The 17,068-nt window shown below is 44.5% G+C and overlaps 1 protein-coding gene across 4 annotated transcripts; it reads left to right on the top strand.

Annotated features, from left to right (window-relative positions):
- Window positions 1–3,261: 3,261 nt before the first annotated feature.
- Window positions 3,262–15,401, top strand: LOC142776167 (uncharacterized). Of its 4 annotated transcripts, none has more exons than XM_075879367.1 (5): window positions 3,262–3,485; window positions 8,455–8,509; window positions 10,660–10,886; window positions 14,798–14,957; window positions 15,055–15,401. In XM_075879367.1, exons 4-5 carry the CDS (start codon window positions 14,855–14,857, stop codon window positions 15,315–15,317), a joined length of 366 nt encoding a protein of 121 aa, XP_075735482.1. In that variant the 5' UTR covers window positions 3,262–3,485; window positions 8,455–8,509; window positions 10,660–10,886; window positions 14,798–14,854; the 3' UTR covers window positions 15,318–15,401. The 4 variants fall into 4 exon arrangements, with proteins under 4 accessions (XP_075735482.1, XP_075735481.1, XP_075735480.1 ...); XM_075879366.1 differs by having other exon boundaries at window positions 8,447–8,509; window positions 10,660–10,748; XM_075879365.1 differs by having other exon boundaries at window positions 8,447–8,509; window positions 10,660–10,888.
- The last annotated feature ends 1,667 nt before the right edge of the window (window positions 15,402–17,068 follow it).

Genomic DNA, 17,068 nt, shown 5'->3' with positions numbered 1-17,068 from the left:
CACTGCGACATGTCCTCCACTTGGAGGACATGATGACAGAACTAGATGATACGAAGCCCAAAACCGCAATGTTTGCAAGCCACAACCCGAGCAAACAATTCAACGGTGAGGCCAGAAAATCTACCTGACTAGGCCTGGAGCAACAAGCCAGAGAGCATATTCTTGGCTGGATAGATGGATGGATGTGGCCGTACCCTTTAGATTGGGCGGCGGCTAACGTCACCTAGCCGTAATGCTTAGTGAACTAACCACTAGATTTTTTTTCCCCTTTAAATAGTAAAGTTGGACGGGTACTTTGAAGTGAAGGGTTTAATTTTCAATCGTGCCTTGACTTTAGCCACCAATCAGATAACCTCCTTCTAGTTAAGTCTACCCGCTTAAAGTCTATTTTGCCCTCCCTGTCCCTAAACACCAGTGCTTTGAAAAACTCTGCGCCATCATCTTGAACTATATGGTGAAGCCCTTTACAGAGCATTGTCAAGTGTTCGGCAGTTTTTTCTTTCTCTTCGCACGCACTGCATATTGTGTCTACCTCTTCATATTTGGCCCAATATGTCTTGGTTCGCAATAGTCCCGTCCTGGCCTCAAACAGTAGAGAACTACCCTGAGTATTATCATAGATTCTTTCTTTGGCAATTTCCTGCTTAAAAGTTCGATAGATCTCTAGTGCGGACTTCTTAATCATGCCAATTCTCCACATGTCAGTCTCCGTTTCCTGCAGTTCCTTTTTAACTGATAGTTCTTTCTGGTTTGGCCACCTGCTGTTTTCTAAGTATTTACCAGTCAATTTCCTGGTTCGCTTCCTCCATTTTGTATTGACATTCTTCATGTACAAGTAGCTGAAAACCTTCATAGCCCAACGCTCCTCCCCCATTTCTCTCAATCGCTTCTCAAATTTTATCTTGCTGCTAGCTTCCCTGCCATCAAATGATGTCCATCCCATATCACCTTGTACTCCCTGGTTTGGTGTATTCCCGTGAGCTCCTAAAGCAAGCCTACCTATTCCACGTTGCTTAATTTCTAATCTTCCTTGAACTTCTGATCTCATGCACAAGACCGCATTGCCGAACGTCAGCCCAGGAACCATGACCCCTTTCCATATTCCTCTCACAACCTTATACCTATTGTAATTCCACAGTGCCCTATTTTTCATCACTGCTGCATTCCTGTTATCTTTAGTCGTCACGCATATTTCGTGTTCCCTCAGGTACTCGGTCCCATTGCTTATCCATACGACCAGTTATTTGTATTTATCTGTTATCTCTAGCGTGACTTCCTGTATTCTAAGCTCACTACCTTTGTTATCATTAAAAATCATGACTACTGATTTTTCCTAACTGAATCTAAAATCTAACCTATCTCCCTCATTACCGCAGATGTCCATCAACCTCTGCAAATCTTCCTTGTTGTTGGCCATTAGCACCATATCATCTGCGTAGATTAATGCTGGTAGTGCCTGATCAATGAGTTTTCCTTGTTTGACTAAAGAGAGGTTGAAGCCAAGTCCCCTTGCCTCTAATTTGGCCTCTAATCCTTGTAGGTACATCATGAATAAGGGTGACAGTGGGCACGCCTGCCTAAGTCCACGTTTCACCACTGTGGGCTTGGATACCTGTTTTTCCCACTTTTTAACTACCTTGTTAGTTTTATAGATTTCCGTTAAACGATTAGTGACTCCATCTTTTACACCCAGTGTGTCTAGTATTCCCCACAAGTCCTCTTGAACCACGCTATTGTACGCTCCCTTGAATTTCTGCAGGCCGGTAGGAAGCTTCACAGCGCAGCGCCTGATCTTGGTAAACGGCGCAGCCATGCAGGCAGGGCATTCAATTCCCTCCCTATTTTTTGTATACTACTGTCCTTGTGTACATCGTAGAACACATAACAGTAATGATAGCAAACAGATCATTGATTCGGGTAGGCTTGGTGTTTTTATTTAAAATGGAACAACGAGGAAGCTGCTGAAGCTCGTGCCTGTATACAGCTGCTTTATATGGAGATGAAACTTTAACGAAAAAAAAAATGTAATGATAAACAGTAGGCTCATAACAAACAACATTTCTCTGAGGGTGCATGGAATATATGTCCCATGCAAGGCTATGCATTGCAGTTCTTACTGCATTAATTATGTACACGTACTGCAGGGCATGCAAGTGTATGCAGACACACGCTGACGAAATGACATTTTTTGCTACATACAAACGTGCACCGCATCAAATAAGACGCACGTGTTTGTATAGTCAGGGAACACTCGTGAATATTGATGAAATCACACAGCTCGCTTACAGTATAAAACAAACACAATTGCGAACAATAAAATGCGACGCTGTTTAAAGAGGCGGACCCAGGTTACGAGGAGAATTATCAGTATGGCATACACACCACGTGTCAAGCTTTTGCAACATCTAAAGAGACTAAATATGAAAAGTTGCCTTTGTAAGTTAACATGACAGTACCAAATGGAGAAGCCACACGAGAGAACAATTCATCGTGGGCTAAAGAATGTGTTTTAAATATTATACACAGCTTTGCAAGATAATATCGACGAGTTTTACTCGTCTAAGTGTGGGAGGTGTAGGCCTGATAAAATGCGATGTTGCTTCAGAGCCTTTCTTTCGTAATATTGCAATTTTATTCAACCCTTCAAACGCGGCACCGTAAATTTCTACTGGGTGCTCGAACACGGCAAGCAGGTCGCGGGGCAAAATCTTTGTAACATTTTATTACCGAAACAGCGATACTAGCAATGCTTGAGCTGCACTTGCTGTTTTCTGAATTGTAACCTCCTCAATCTCATCACTGTGATCAGGAAACAGAGAGGAAAAGTACAGCAGTAGTACGTAGAGAAGTATTCAATTTCAAGCCCTTTAGCAATATCATCTAAACAAATTGCCAGTTCACTGTTGAATTCTCGATGGAAACAAACAGCTGATCCGAGACGCAAGCTTGGCTTGGCACTGGCTTGGCCGTTCATACAGAGCCAAAAGCCGCTGCAGGAAACTGGATTGCGGATCGTATTGAGACAAAATATTTTATACATTTTTGTTTTCTTAGTTTCATTTCTCTAATTGCTCTTGTGATGGCGTGGACCGCGCTTCGTGATCTCATGTACCGGCGCACTGTTTTTAAGTTTAGTAGGGCGCACGATAATACATGATTGCGTGCTTTAATTTAAAAAGATTCGCGAGTATGGCAGCAACACTGCAATGTCCGGAAGAGGCACGGGTATGGTGGCTAGAATTGGCCAATTCTAGCCACCATAGCACGGGGAAGAGGATAGTAGTAGAACCAGTAGCAGCTGCATGCCCGGGTGGAGCGACTGATGCCCAGATGGAGGAATGTCAACCCGATGCCTTTTGTGTTGGCCGTTCTGGCAGTTCCGCCGACTTTATAGAAAGAGACGACCCCGTCGCTTGTCCTCTTCTCTTTTCCTTCGGGCATCAGCGACAACATTGACGGACGACGTGTTCGACTTCACCGTGCACGTGAGTATAGGTTGGTTTTTCATTCGAGTGAATTCTTGTTCAGATTTGCAACTTGTCGGCTTCATCCTGATCACCTGTCACCGGCAGTAAGTCACATACGTGTGATATTTAGGTGAAATAAATGATAATGCACATTTTCTGCCCCATTTGCGTGACTTCGCTACACCAGGACATGAGGTAAAGCCTTTGTCGCCTAGCCACTAGCAGGCAAGATCGATCACTCGCATCCTTCAGTTCACGAATCAACGCGCCTGCCTTAAAATTAGTAAGCTGCTCGCAAAGAAATCTTACCGAGGCAATTTTGTTTTCTGTGAACAATGCACCGTAGATTTGTCTTGAATAACAAAAAAAACTTGAAAAATAAATGTCGCGACCTTTTAGAAAACGCCGTGTCTAAAAGCTAGACGCGGCATTTTGTAAAAGGCTCATTAAATTCAGTATGTTTTCGTAGTTTCTGCTTGAAATTATTACTGTATATGAATTTCATGGCCCAATCTTTTGCTTTGGCTGAAAATCTCGGCGGCAAAAACTTTGTTCAGTGTCCCTTTAAGGGCAGCTGTAGATGCCATCATTTCAGTCGCAAATCTTTTTGCTAGTCGGTCGGCTGGTTAACAATAAGGGTGCTAACTAGAGTTCCAGATTTCATCAGCAACACATCGTCATGGCTTCATCAGACGCTGCATTATATACATTCTATCCTCGTTTTTAAATAGGTGTACCGTATGGTCCACTGTTACAGGAAACAAGCGAGCTCATGGACAGTGAGCCATGTGGTGCTAACTGGCAGCGAGGCTTGTGAATGGGACGCATGCGCATAGAATCGGGGTGCGCCCAGTTTTGTCTGCCATTTCTCCGCCTGTACGCATGACAGCATTGGAAAGCGCATCCGTATTTTAGCTGCGCAATTTATCTAGCCCAGTGCCTCCTGCTTCAGGGATTTCCTGTGAGCACAAAAAATGCATGATTTTAATCGTTGCTGCAGTGTTTTGCAAGTTGTCACCGTAAAGCACATCATATTTTTCGCATAATGCTCGCTGCAACTAGCAAGTTTCGATGACTCAAAATGCTGTTCAGGTCTGATGTAGCAAACATTTTAAGCTCGTCCTCGTGACCATGAAATATTGGTTTAATAAATAATGGAAGGCAGAGTTGGTATCAGTTGATTTACAGTGTGAAAATGAAAAGTGCGAAGGACCGTGCCTCGCAAGTAAGCCCCGAGAGCATGAGCAGAGAAGTAGCAGATGAGGATGCTCATGCGCTGCATTTCCAAATCTCACCAGCACTAATGCTTGACGGACTGCTGGCCACGCACTAGCGTGTTCTTTCTGAAACAGGACTTTGGCCCTGTAAGCAAGTTCTTGAAGGGCATAAGTAAAACGTAGAATGGGCCCCCTAAATGCACCCATGCTTGAACCATTGGGCTTATGAATTAGTGCCCTTTTCAAAATACAACTATTCTGAGCTATAAATTGTGACAGAACAGTGCACGAAGTTTAAAAATGGGAAAAAAGTCTTTAAATGTCCCCTTTATACATAGTGTTCTTGTGATGTCACTTCTGCCGTTGTCGCCCTCTCCCGCCATGCCCGGGTAACTCCCTGGGTACCTACGGCAGTTCACGTGCTGCAGTGCGGTTTGTTGGGGGCTCGTCATCTGTTGCTGTGAACGATGTGGAAGCATTGTGGTTTTTTGTTGTCTTACTTTAACGAGCTCATTGGATTAGGAAGGCCTCGCTCGTTCACTCGATACAAGACCAGATAATCAAGATGTGAGACACATATACCAGCCACGGCGTACACCAGCTGCCCGCCACAACCTATGAGGGCCTATTATCTTGCTTTCACTACAAATTGCCTGGCTTAAAAACAAGTGAAAGCTCAAAATCTCTCGAGCCGCACTTTTAAGAGTGGATGTGCGAAGCACAGCTGCTCCCATCGAAAACTAGTCGTGCAGAGCTAGGCAAGTTTACAAGAGATATAATATTATGAATATATTGTCACGGCCTACGCCACCAAAATAGCAATGCCCCCCCCCCCCCAAGTGTTTTAAACAGTGCTGATGTTGAGCTTGAGCCTCTTTGATTGCAATTTGTGGAAATAGTCGAGGAAAATATTATACAAGGCAGATAGCGACTTTGCGTGGTGTGTGCCGCGGTAATGCCAGTCATCACTTTATTTTCCGCGTATGCTTTAACACACTTTTCACTTTGTATTTTTGCTTTTGTTGTACACTAATGTACAGTGGAGTCACTGAACATGATAGAGACCGTGTATAGAATTAATTGACTAATTAAAAAAAATCCTGACGCCCAACTTGAACCGATTGATTGGCTGTACTTCAAAGTGAACTAATATTGTTTCCCATTCTTTATAGTTTGTTTCAATGCAATACCAAATCTCCGCGATCGCCATCACGATTTTAACCGCCTTCCTCGCCATCATGATTTTAACTGCGGACAAGTTTGTATGTACAGTATCTTGGTAAGCTATATCTGTTTGCAGGTAAATACTTGGCTATGGCACTTACCCGTAATGAAGTTGCACCTGAAGATGCAAATATTGCAAAGTTTCTTCAAGTAGCTTTTGTTAATCTGCACCAGCCAAATACGCTGGTACTTTTAGGAAAATCGGAATGTGCGTTCTCAATTTCAGGTTATAACTTTCAGCGAAGAAACACCCTAAGCTCTGCTCTCTCTGCGTGGACTACTAAATCAACTTGCCTCACTAGCAGCTCATAATTTCTCAAACTTGCATCGTGAGGCAAAACTAAATAGGTGCAAGCACGAGGAGACAACATGGCAGTTGTAGGCAACAGATTCGGTTGGTGCCCGGGCATGTTGGTGGCGCATTTCGGAAGTGACGAAAAGGCGCTGCGAGATGCACGTGCACACTTTGTATAGTTGCTGTATTGGACAGCAAACTTTTTTTCTTATCTGAGCAGTTTTACCAAAGGAAGCTTCATCATATGGCGTGATAAATGAAGCGAACCCACAGGTTGAACCACATCATAGCCTCGCTGTGCTTTTGTACTTTTTTTAACATATAAGTGACAACTTGCCAGTAATAAGGCAGCACTTGTTTCTTTACCATATGATCATCTGCGGTGTGCTGCTGCCTCAATATTTCAAATTCTAAGCATTTACACCATTGTATGCTAACTTTTCCTTCAAAGTGAGACAAGCCACATGTGTATCGTAGATCAAGAAGCATGCCAGTTTTACGTACTTCCAAGGTAAACATCAGAAATGCACAGTTGATCAAAAATACTAGTTTAATGGAATGGTGCATCTACATAGCAGAGCACCTGTGGCACCTCGGGAACAAGATAATGCCACATATGTTACAAGAGATAATTAAAAAAGACAGGGGACGTTCCGTGAACAAATAGAAACAAAAATAAAATGGCACGTGGTAGCGAGCGAAGGCGGCAGGGGGGGGGGGGGAGCCCGTGGGACTTCAGCGGATGAACGTAACGTGTGTGTTTAATATGTGGGAGAAAAAAAAATTCAAAATTTTGGCGACTGAAATGAGGGTGACTTAGTCAGTGCGCTCATGACGAGAGTAAACACGGTTATTATTTTTTTTTTTCAAATCTTTTTTGAAAGCCACAAAAAATCTGTATGTGGTGCAGCCTAACAGAAGGTCCGTGAAGGCAAATTATGAATTCGTTGTTGTACAAAGGCCTATTTTTTTTTTTTTTCATGCGCACCATCCCCGCCGCGGTGGTCTAGTGGCTAAGGTACTCGGCTGCTGACCCGCAGGGCGCGGGTTCGAATCCCGGCTGCGGTGGCTGCATTTCCGATGGAGGCGGGAATGTTGTAGGCCCGTGTGCTCAGATTTAGGTGCACATTAAAGAACCCCAGGTGGTCTAAATTTCCGGAGCCCTCCACTACGGCGTCTATCATAATCATATAGTGGTTTTGGGACGTTAAACCCCACATATCAATCAATAAATCATGCGCACCATAAATAGTGCTCAAAATTTAATTGCATATGTTGTTTTCATCCTCGCTGTATTCCGTGCCGTTTATGATGTAAAAAAAAAGTAGCACGCTGAAGTGGTGCTGCTTTTGGGCAACAGTTGAAAATGGCGGGGTGCATGAATGCGGAATACTGCCGCTTACACTCAAATCACTCTTGTGGTCACCTCCCACTGTTTGCAGCATGTGTTGTGTATACACAGCTGCATATTTCCTAGCTAGAAAAATTTGATTTTAGGTGTTTCACGCCATTTTCTATGTAACTATTCCACAATTGCACACACTGATCAGCAGGCTTTCAATTGCGCTGAAGGACACAGGTGCCATAAAATTCATAGTCGATTCTTTCAAGAAACCGTATGTAAAGGCTGAAGCTTCATGCGTACATACACACACACACATACCATATTGTTTTTTGTACTTTATGAAAGCTGCGGAGGTCTCGTGTGCCTCCAAGCGTAACCTGTCTTATTTATTCTCCATCACCGCAAAAGTTTTGTGAGTTTCAAATAAAAGTACTTTGCGCATGGCCACTTTTGGGTAATTTTTTTGTGTAGGTGTTATTTGAGCAGCCTACAGTGTTTACTTTATAAGCCTGTATGTATATGTTGCATTTTAAGGATGCAGAATGTGTGTAGCTGTACAATATAGATGAAGTGTAAAAATTAAGTGTGTCTATTGTAGTGTTCTTGCAACCAATCTTACCCCCGTATTCTAGAACGTCCCTCCACTCAGCGCTTCACCTTCACTTGAGATGGCTGATGGGAGCGCCGTCTCTAAGCAGAGAAAATTGCTGCATGTCAGCAATAATCTGCTGTGATTCTCGAGTAGCGCAGCGTCGCTTTCAAACGAGCAGCGGCGCAGTGCTCAACTCTGTCAAGTGAAGGGTGAAAGTCGAGTCGGGGAGCGTTAATGAATATGGGGGTTAGTTTTGTCGTCTTGTTAACCTGCCATTAACACTGGATTGATGTTACTTTGCTCTAGCTGTACAGTGCTCTCCAAGGCTCAAGGAGGCACCGCACGGGGAAGGCTCGGACCAAACCATGCGTGAGTTTCCTTTCATTGTTACACTATGCACGTATTAAGTGATAGACTTTAATGTATGCTATTTGTATTGTGCAAGTTTTTGGGGACATACAACTTCCAACACTTATATGTTTTGCCGAAAATCACGCAAGAATGAGAGAAGCTTGTGCAAAAATTATGCAAGAGTGTAAGAAGCTTTTGCAGAAGACTGTGAAATGAAGTTTTGAAATTTTGTGGCAATGTGTCATTGTACAGTGGTCAACAGTCTTGCTCAGCATGCTTGACTGCAGGGCTCCCGGCTGCACAGGTGCATCTACGGAGTGCCTGATGCATGATGGGTCAAATGTCAGCCTGCACACTGGTGCCTCTTATCCCCGTTTGTCTGTTACATCAGTGTCTCTTGTAAAGGGGATCAACTGTGCTACCTTTTTTTTTTCGAATAAAATGAGTTCTTTTTCCAGATTATTGTTGTTTTAAGGTAGAGCCTCACATTTCTATCAAATACTGAAGATTCTATTTTTCTTTCTAGATGCTATGAAGTCACTCCTTGTGTTACAATAGAGTGAACACTGTTATGAGAAAAGCTACTTTGTGGAGTTAACTCACTCCATATTGACTTAACACACAGAATTGGTGAAAACTACACTCCATTCCAGCTGCATTAGGAATAATATTCATTTGCATACTTCTGTTTCTTTTGTTTGTTTGTTGGCTGGAGGTTTGGAGTATAGGGTGGCCAGAGGGCACTGTGTAGTCTTTCTTCATCTTCCCAATTTTGTGAACAGCAATTGATAGCCATATGGGAAGCAGCCAGCATGCTGAAACAGCGGTGCAAGCATGCAAGATGTTCACCATTGCATGCAGTCAGTTGTTGTGAGCAACCTACTGCATACAATTAACTGCGAGTGGTGAACTAACGCTGCACTATGTGTGCCTCCTGGAAAGCTGCAATGGTAAAGTGCCACAATCGTATAGTAACATGGATAACATCGCAATTTGTTTGTTGAATAATTTTGCAACAGAATCAATGGAGTTTTGGATAAATTTGTGTATCTGCCTGGTTCATCAAAGCTACAGAGTCAAATGCGGTATATACTCGCGTATTATGTGTACTTTTTTTGTCAATCCGGTCATGTGCGAAGCTAGTGGGAATCGCTGGCCTAAAAGCTCAACTGGGAATATATGTTGCAGGCGCTGTCACAGCTGTCTCAAAGCGGATTGTCATTTGTTTGCTAAGCCTGTTCAAATGCCCCAATTTTCTTGAAGTTCTTCCGAACAGTGCTCACAAAAACCAGTTCCCACGACAGGGTTATACCAGAGAACATAAGTACTCTCGAATAATTGTCGGGAACCCAACGTAAAGTAAGATGCAGACAAGGAAGCGCGATGCCAACACAGTGCTGTGTGTGTCGCCCTTCATGTGTGTGTGTGTCCATTCCTTGTCCCAGTCTTCTATTGCGTTGTGTTCCCTCCGATATCTAACCAACACACCCAAGCTTCTATGCTAAGTCTTATTCAACGCACTCTTCTGCTGGCTCCCATACTGAATATTGCATGTCGAAGAACTCCACGCTGATGTGCTTAGCGGTAGCACGGTTTCAGTTTTCTTCGGTAAGCTTTATAACAGCAATCTGCCTCGTATATAATTATTGTAGCCTATCACAAGGAACGGTAAAAACGCAATGACCAGATGGCGAAACCGAAAAAAAAATGAGTGCGAAAACCTGCCTCATCTAGTTGATGTGACAGGTCCTTGCACGCGTTCAACATCTGTGCTGTGTCTCGGGAATACATTCTTGCCGTGGAAGAGGTGGGAAGATAGGAGGCAAAACTTTAGGCATTTCGCACTACACATAAACAGGTTTCAGTTTTCAAGTTCGATATTCTAGGGAAAGCATAAAAGTTCATGGAAGAAGGGACCTTGCACTCAGTCCATTTTGTGTAAGACTGCACTCGCCTGCTCGACAAGAGATTTGCCTGACCAGAGCATCATGAAGTCAAATGTGTCTGTGTGTGTGCTGGCAAGGTGGCTCGGGCTGGTTGGGGAGGGCAAAGTATGCGAGCAAAAAGTTTCTTGTAGTAAAGCAGGCTGGCTAATTATACTGGTGAGCAAATTATGTGAGGATGCAAATTGTGCGAGTAAATATGGTATGTACTCTTGTATGTTTCAGCTCTATTGCTACGGATCCTGCAGATCCAACTTGGCATCCGGCAGCAACAAAGAGAGGTTCTGCAGGAGGTGTGACAGCTGAAGCACAAGGTACGGCTCTTGTCCGTGCCTCAGCACGCCCAGCCAGCACAGCGCCCCTTTGACCTTCCCCGGCTGCCTGCTGGTACAATTGGAGAAGTGGAGGCAGCAGAGGCAGCTGTGCAGAGTAAAGCTGTGGCTGCGGCTTTGGTGTATATTTCTTGATTTTTAATATGCCTATGTAACATGCAGAAATTTAGTACTGCTTTAAGATACTGTGTTTCGGGAAACAAACTAGTGAGGTTATCTCATGAGCCACTGTACTACAGTCGAATATGAATAATTCGTACTCAAAGAGGCCAGAAAATTTGTTCAAATTAAAAGAAGTTCAAAATAATGAAAGTTACCGTAATTACTTGAATCTAACACGCACCTTTTTTCCGGTTAAGAGAGTTCATAAATCGCATGTGCGTTAGAATCGAGTACGAAAAAAAAATGAATATGGTCATTCTATTGCCATCGCCGCTTACAAAATGGCCGCCCCCTACGTGCGTCGGCATGGCGCGTCGGTCATTTCTGCCTATGTGTTTCCCATGCGCGGCACCTCATACGTGTGCTGAGTAGTTCGTCATCTTGTAGTACATTAGCATCGATGGCATGGTAGGGCCGACTCCAAAAACTCGACGAGTGCACCACAATGCTGCTTCTAAAAGAAAAGTCGTCGCGTGTGCCGGAACGGACAGAAATCGGGCCGCATCGCGGTCATTCGGAGTTCCCGAAACGTGCGTGCGGGACTTGCGGAAACAAAAGCAGAATATTGTCGACAGCAAAGATTCACGCAAAGGCTTCAGTGGACCACAGCAGGGTCGGTTTCCACAAATTGAAGAGCTGCTCGGCGAGTATGTGATTAAGCAGTGAGCAGCACAGCGGCCCGTGACGACAGAACTGCTCCAAGTGCAGGCTATACAGTTAGCCTTAAAAAAAGGGCTAGCCTTAAAAAAAGGGCGTGACTGTATACTTTCAGCTTTGTGATCACAATCATTGATCACCTTGACACGGCTGCATCTTGCTTGCAGTGATTGCAGCAGAATGTAATTTTCTTAGAATTGTGTGTTTGCCATGCATGTCTTTTCAGGACAGTGTGTACGTCATCCATGATCACAGGGATAATGATGACAAGCAGTACCGTAATTACTCGGATCTAACGGGCACCTTTTTTCCGGTTAAGCGAGTTCAAAAATCACATGCGCGTTAGAATCGAGTACGAAAAAAATGAATACGGTTATTCTATAGCCATCGGCATTTCCGAAATGGCCACCCCCTACGTGCGTCGGCCATTTCTGCCTATGTGTTTCCCATGTGCAGCACTTCGCACGTGTGCTGAGGAGTTCGTCATCTTGTAGTGCATTAGCATCGACGGCATGGAAGGGCAGACTCCAAGAATTCGAGTGCACCACGATGTCGCTTTTGAAAGGAAAGTCATCGCGTGTGCAGAAACAGACGGAAATCGAGCCGCATCGCGGTCGTTCCCAAAACGTGCGTTCCCGTTTCCTGAAACGTGCGTGCAAGACTGGCGGAAACAAAAGCGGAAGATTGTCGACAGCAAAGCTGCACGTAAAGGCTTCAGTGGACCACAGCAGGGTCAGTTTCCGCAAATTGAAGAACTGCTCGGCGAGTATGTGCTTGAGCAGTGAGTGGCACAGCGGCCCGTGACGACAGAACTGCTCCAAGTGCGGGCTATGCAACTAGCCTTAGAAAAAGGTCTAACGCAGAGCCAGTTTAAAGCGAGCAGGTGCTGGCTAACGAACTTTATGAAGAGAAAAGGCGAACGGGCATATGCCGGAAGTTGCCGGAGGAGTACGAAGAAAAGCTTCAGAGTCTTCAGAGGTTCCTCCTAAACTTGCGGCACAACAACGGCTACCTGCTTGGGCAAATCGGGAATGCCGATCACACGCCTCTTTACTTCGACATGCCTGGCACCACAACCGTCTAGGAGAAGGGGGCGAAGCAAGTTTGTGTACTGACATCGGGCCACGGTAAAACTAGAGTGACAGCAATGCTCTGTTGCACGTCAGATAGGCATAAGCTTCCCCCGTACTTCATATTTAAACGGAAGACGCTCTCAAAAAGAGTCGTTTTCGCGAGTGGTGTGATCAAGCGGGCCAACGAGAAAAAAGGGTGCGCATTGCAACCGATGTCTTTTTTTTTTTTTTTGTCGTCGTGGAAACCGGGCGCGCGTTACAATCGAGGGTGCGGTAGAATAGAGTGAATAGGGTAAACGAGCGGAGGGCTTACCATGCAGTGATGCATGTGCATGGAGAAGTTTTATTCACAAATTACAGGACATCCGTCATTAATTAAAGTAGTCAATACATGTCTGTACACGTTGGCCTTGCAACGAGTCAACAAGTTTTGCGTGCAGTTTGCAAAGCATTTGTACTTCAGCTTCAGTATTCTCCTGGCAAAAGAAGTTGCGCGCGGCAATGTCCAGTGCTGACACTCTTCGAAGATAACTGTGTTTATCTTCGAAGTTATCTTCGAAGATAACTTCGAAGATAACTGTGTTCGAAGATAACACTCTTCACAGATAACTGTGAAGGTAACTGTGGCCAGTTACCTTCGAAGATAACTTCGAAGGTAACTGGCCACTGTTACCATCTGCGCTGCAGCCGGAGCGTGGCCAGCACATGATGAGAATGGAGGAGCGTCTCCACCTGGAGAAAAGCAGATCGGCATTCGAGAGAGAAACACTCCGCGGCAGCTTTTTTTTTTTTCTCTCTTCATGCGCGGTGTTGAAAGGAGAAGAGTCTCTACATAGCAGGAACGAAAAACAGGGAAGCGTGACACCGGCGCGTTGCAGATCGGCATGAGAGAGCCAACTCTCTGCGACAGCTTTTTTTCCCCTCTTTCTCTTCATGTGCAGTGTTAAGAGGAGAAGGGTCTCTACGTGGCAGGGACGGAAAAAGCCGAAGCGGGGCACAGGAATGTCGCAGATTGGCATTTGGCAAACATTCCACCGCAGTCTTTTCTTTCCTTTTCTTCATTTTCTTCTTCAAGCACAGCGATGAGGTGTCTGAAGTGCCACCGCAGGATGGGGCGGGGTGCTGAGAGCATTTTCGGAACGCGGTATAGCTTTGATAGGACCACAGCGTCAGTTCGAATTAAGTGTGTTGGAATTAATGAGATTCGACTGTATTTACTATAGTCTGTGAAGTCTGAGTGAACTGTCCTAAGCTAGCAGACGATGTAGGCGGCATCGTGTGTTTGATGGGCAGTGACTAGCAGTAGCCTGCTTAAAACAGACATTCAGTAATTTTGTTCATTTATCACCCTATTTCGTGTCCGCTGTGGCTCTCTCTACATTGAGCTACAGTTCACCCTGCCTTGTGTTAGCCGATTTCTTACTTTTTTAAAAATCTAACATGCACCCAGTTTCGCAGTGTGAAGAAAAATGCACCTTTGTTTATTGTGATGAGATTTCTATAGCGACATGCCTCTTTGTTGGCTATCACAGAAAAATATAAACAGCAAATGGTGTGACCATCTAGTGCGACCTTTATTTTTCTATCAGTTTCATCTATGACCAAGATTTGGTCGCTCTAAGGTTGCCTCTTAGTACGCCTTGATCATGTTCATTTATCTTGTTGTGCTCTGCTTACAATGCATTGATTAAAAACATGTCCAAGCTTCTTTTTGAATTCCACATATTTTATCGTTTTTCACCTGTAGAAGCTACTCCTGGTCAACATTCAGGCAAAGACATTGTAACCTCGAAGAAACGTGTATTGGAATTTGAGCACTGTACAAAGTAATTATACTATTTCATAGCTAGAATCAATATTTATTAAGGGTTATAACAGTGTTGTATTTGATTTCATAACAGCGAAACTGCATTCAGAGAAGGACTCTGAAAGGTTCTCACACTGAGTGTGAGAGGGCTGATGTGGAAACCATTTTAGGTCAAGTGAGTTGAAGTTAGCGTAAAAAAACAATGAAATGGTGTGGTGCCCAAAAATTCAAGTTGTTGTTTTCAGTGTCCTGTTCTTGCAGATTTTTATCATGAAAATATTTCGATGTGCTGTTGCGTTTACCCCATCTATGCTTCTTGCATTTTTTTACAGCGCAAGCACCTCCTGCAGATTGGGGGACGTGGCCTCCGAGAAATTGGTGTGAATGCCATGAAGGCTGTATTGGCACATGACGTGCAAGTGCTGTACAGCCTTCATGGCAGAAAAGGGAAAAGGGCCTTTGTGAACCTGAGGCTCTGTAGATTAGTGACAGGTTAGACTTGTTCATTGTTTTATGTGTGTGTACCCTTGTGTATTCTCTGTACTGCAGTGCTTCATGTGTACTATGGTATTTCTGTTCTTGTATGCAGATGTCATCTGCCAAAAAGCAGGGTGCGACCAGGCGGAGGCCCTCAACTTTATTAAGAGGTGGCTGCCAGGGTCTGGTGATCGCTGTGGGGGCAGGAAGCGGCGCTTCAGAGAAGCATTTGTTGTGGAGCAGCCCGATGATCCCCACTCTCAGAGTGCAGATTATCGGCTGCTCGCGGCAGCTGGCTTCCTGCCCAGCCACAGCAGCCAGGGCCTTGACAGCACCACTGTCACTGTGCCCCCAACGCAACCTGACCTGCAGTAGAGCGGGGCTTTTTTAGTTGTGTATATATATTTTTCAATGTATACATTTTTCGTTGTATCAAATAAAAAAAAAACAAAGAATAAATAGTCTGCAGACTGTCGGTGGTGCACTGTTCCGCTAGCTTATGCTGATTCGGAAGCACCATCACCATGTTTTAGTTACAAAAAAATGCTCTAAACTATGAATATTCTCGATTACCATGTGGGGGACATATGTGGGGATTGCAAGTGGGGGACATACGCTTTCAACATTTACTTCCTAACGACTTTTTTCGATCTGCTGTACCAAATACCAGTACCAAATAAAGCACTCGCTATTGCAAAAGATAAATTGGTAAAAAAATAAACTACACTTTTAGTGTTAGCAAAGGGAATGAGGTATAAAAGATGAAATAGATCGAGTAACTGCTTTCAGTTCTCAGCATTCAATTTTCTGTTGCCCCAAGTATACAGGGCTGCAAAGCTACAAGAGCGGGTCATCGAGGCATATTGTTTAAATCTTCTGGTAAGAAAAATTCCCTAATAATAATGGTTACATAATGGCAAGCCAATCAGTAGTCAATATTCGTCGTGCAGGAAACATCGGTGTAATAACGGCATTTGATTGGCTGCAATGTGGCCCTGGATTGGTCCAATGTCGGTCGTACATCCGTAGCCAATATTCGTCGTGCAGCTAACATCGGCGTAAAAATGGCATGTGATTGGCTGAAATATGGCCCAATGTTGGCCGAACATTGGCAGCTTTGTCGGCAATACGATGGGCCTTCGTCGGCCCAATGTTGGTTGCATACTGGCTAAAACATCGGCAAAACGTCAGCCCATCATTGGCTTGAACGTCGGCCCGACATTGGAAGAAGTTGCACTTCCGACGTCGGCCCGACGTCGGTGCCGATGTTAGCCGATGTTGGTCCAAGATTGGTCCAACGGCGGCGTGCTGCCTGGGCAGTGAATGTTTCCTCCGATAGCAGCATTTGCTGGAGAGAAGTAGTTCCCTGCAAAACAAGCCTCGGGTTTCGCGACGGCCTAACTTCGGAACGAGGAGCTATGATAGAGGAAGGCAGAGAAATTGGCATCCTAAAAGGCATAAACAATGCTGAGCTTGTCAGGTGATGAACAGCTTCTCAACCTGAGAACATAGTAGTTTCATTAGGAACAAGGACTGCTGGGAACCTCTGAGAGGCCAAGCACCTATGAAGAAGTGCTGCCCGAGTAAGGGCAGCCTGAAAGCCATGACAAATATTGTGAAGCTCGACGATGTAGATAAAAGCTTCGAGAGCAGGGAACAAAGAAGTTCCATCCAGAATTTGGTGTGTCTAATAATGTCTCAAAAGCCGAGCACATTACTGGCTACCTCTCAGAAGCTCAATTGAAGGAGCGCTAAAACGTCGCTGGGATGATGACAGCAATTACCACAAAGGCTCCGAAATGGTGGCCACTGATACTTTTCAATCGGTAAAGGTAGCAACAGGCACCCCGTCGATGGTCCTGGATCATACGTATATCGCGCTCATAGAGAAAGGGAATGTTAGTTTACTGAACAGTGGCAGCACTATTTGCCTCAGAAAGCAGAATGGGAGTGCAGAAGCACTCGTCCAAGTAAGTATTGAGTCAGATGTTGGCCTTTAGCATATGGACACGTGACAAAACAGAATGTCCATTTTGAGAAAGTGAACAGCACTGAACACCACAAAAAAGTTTAAGCCGAAGCAAACCATGATAACCGATTGCAAGAACATTCAACTTTAGGAAGCG

This window comes from Rhipicephalus microplus, chromosome X (assembly GCF_043290135.1).
Source record: "Rhipicephalus microplus isolate Deutch F79 chromosome X, USDA_Rmic, whole genome shotgun sequence".
Lineage (NCBI taxonomy): Eukaryota > Metazoa > Arthropoda > Arachnida > Ixodida > Ixodidae > Rhipicephalus > Rhipicephalus microplus.
The sequence above is the reverse complement of the archived record's forward strand: the minus strand, read 5'-3'. Positions and strand labels throughout refer to the sequence as shown.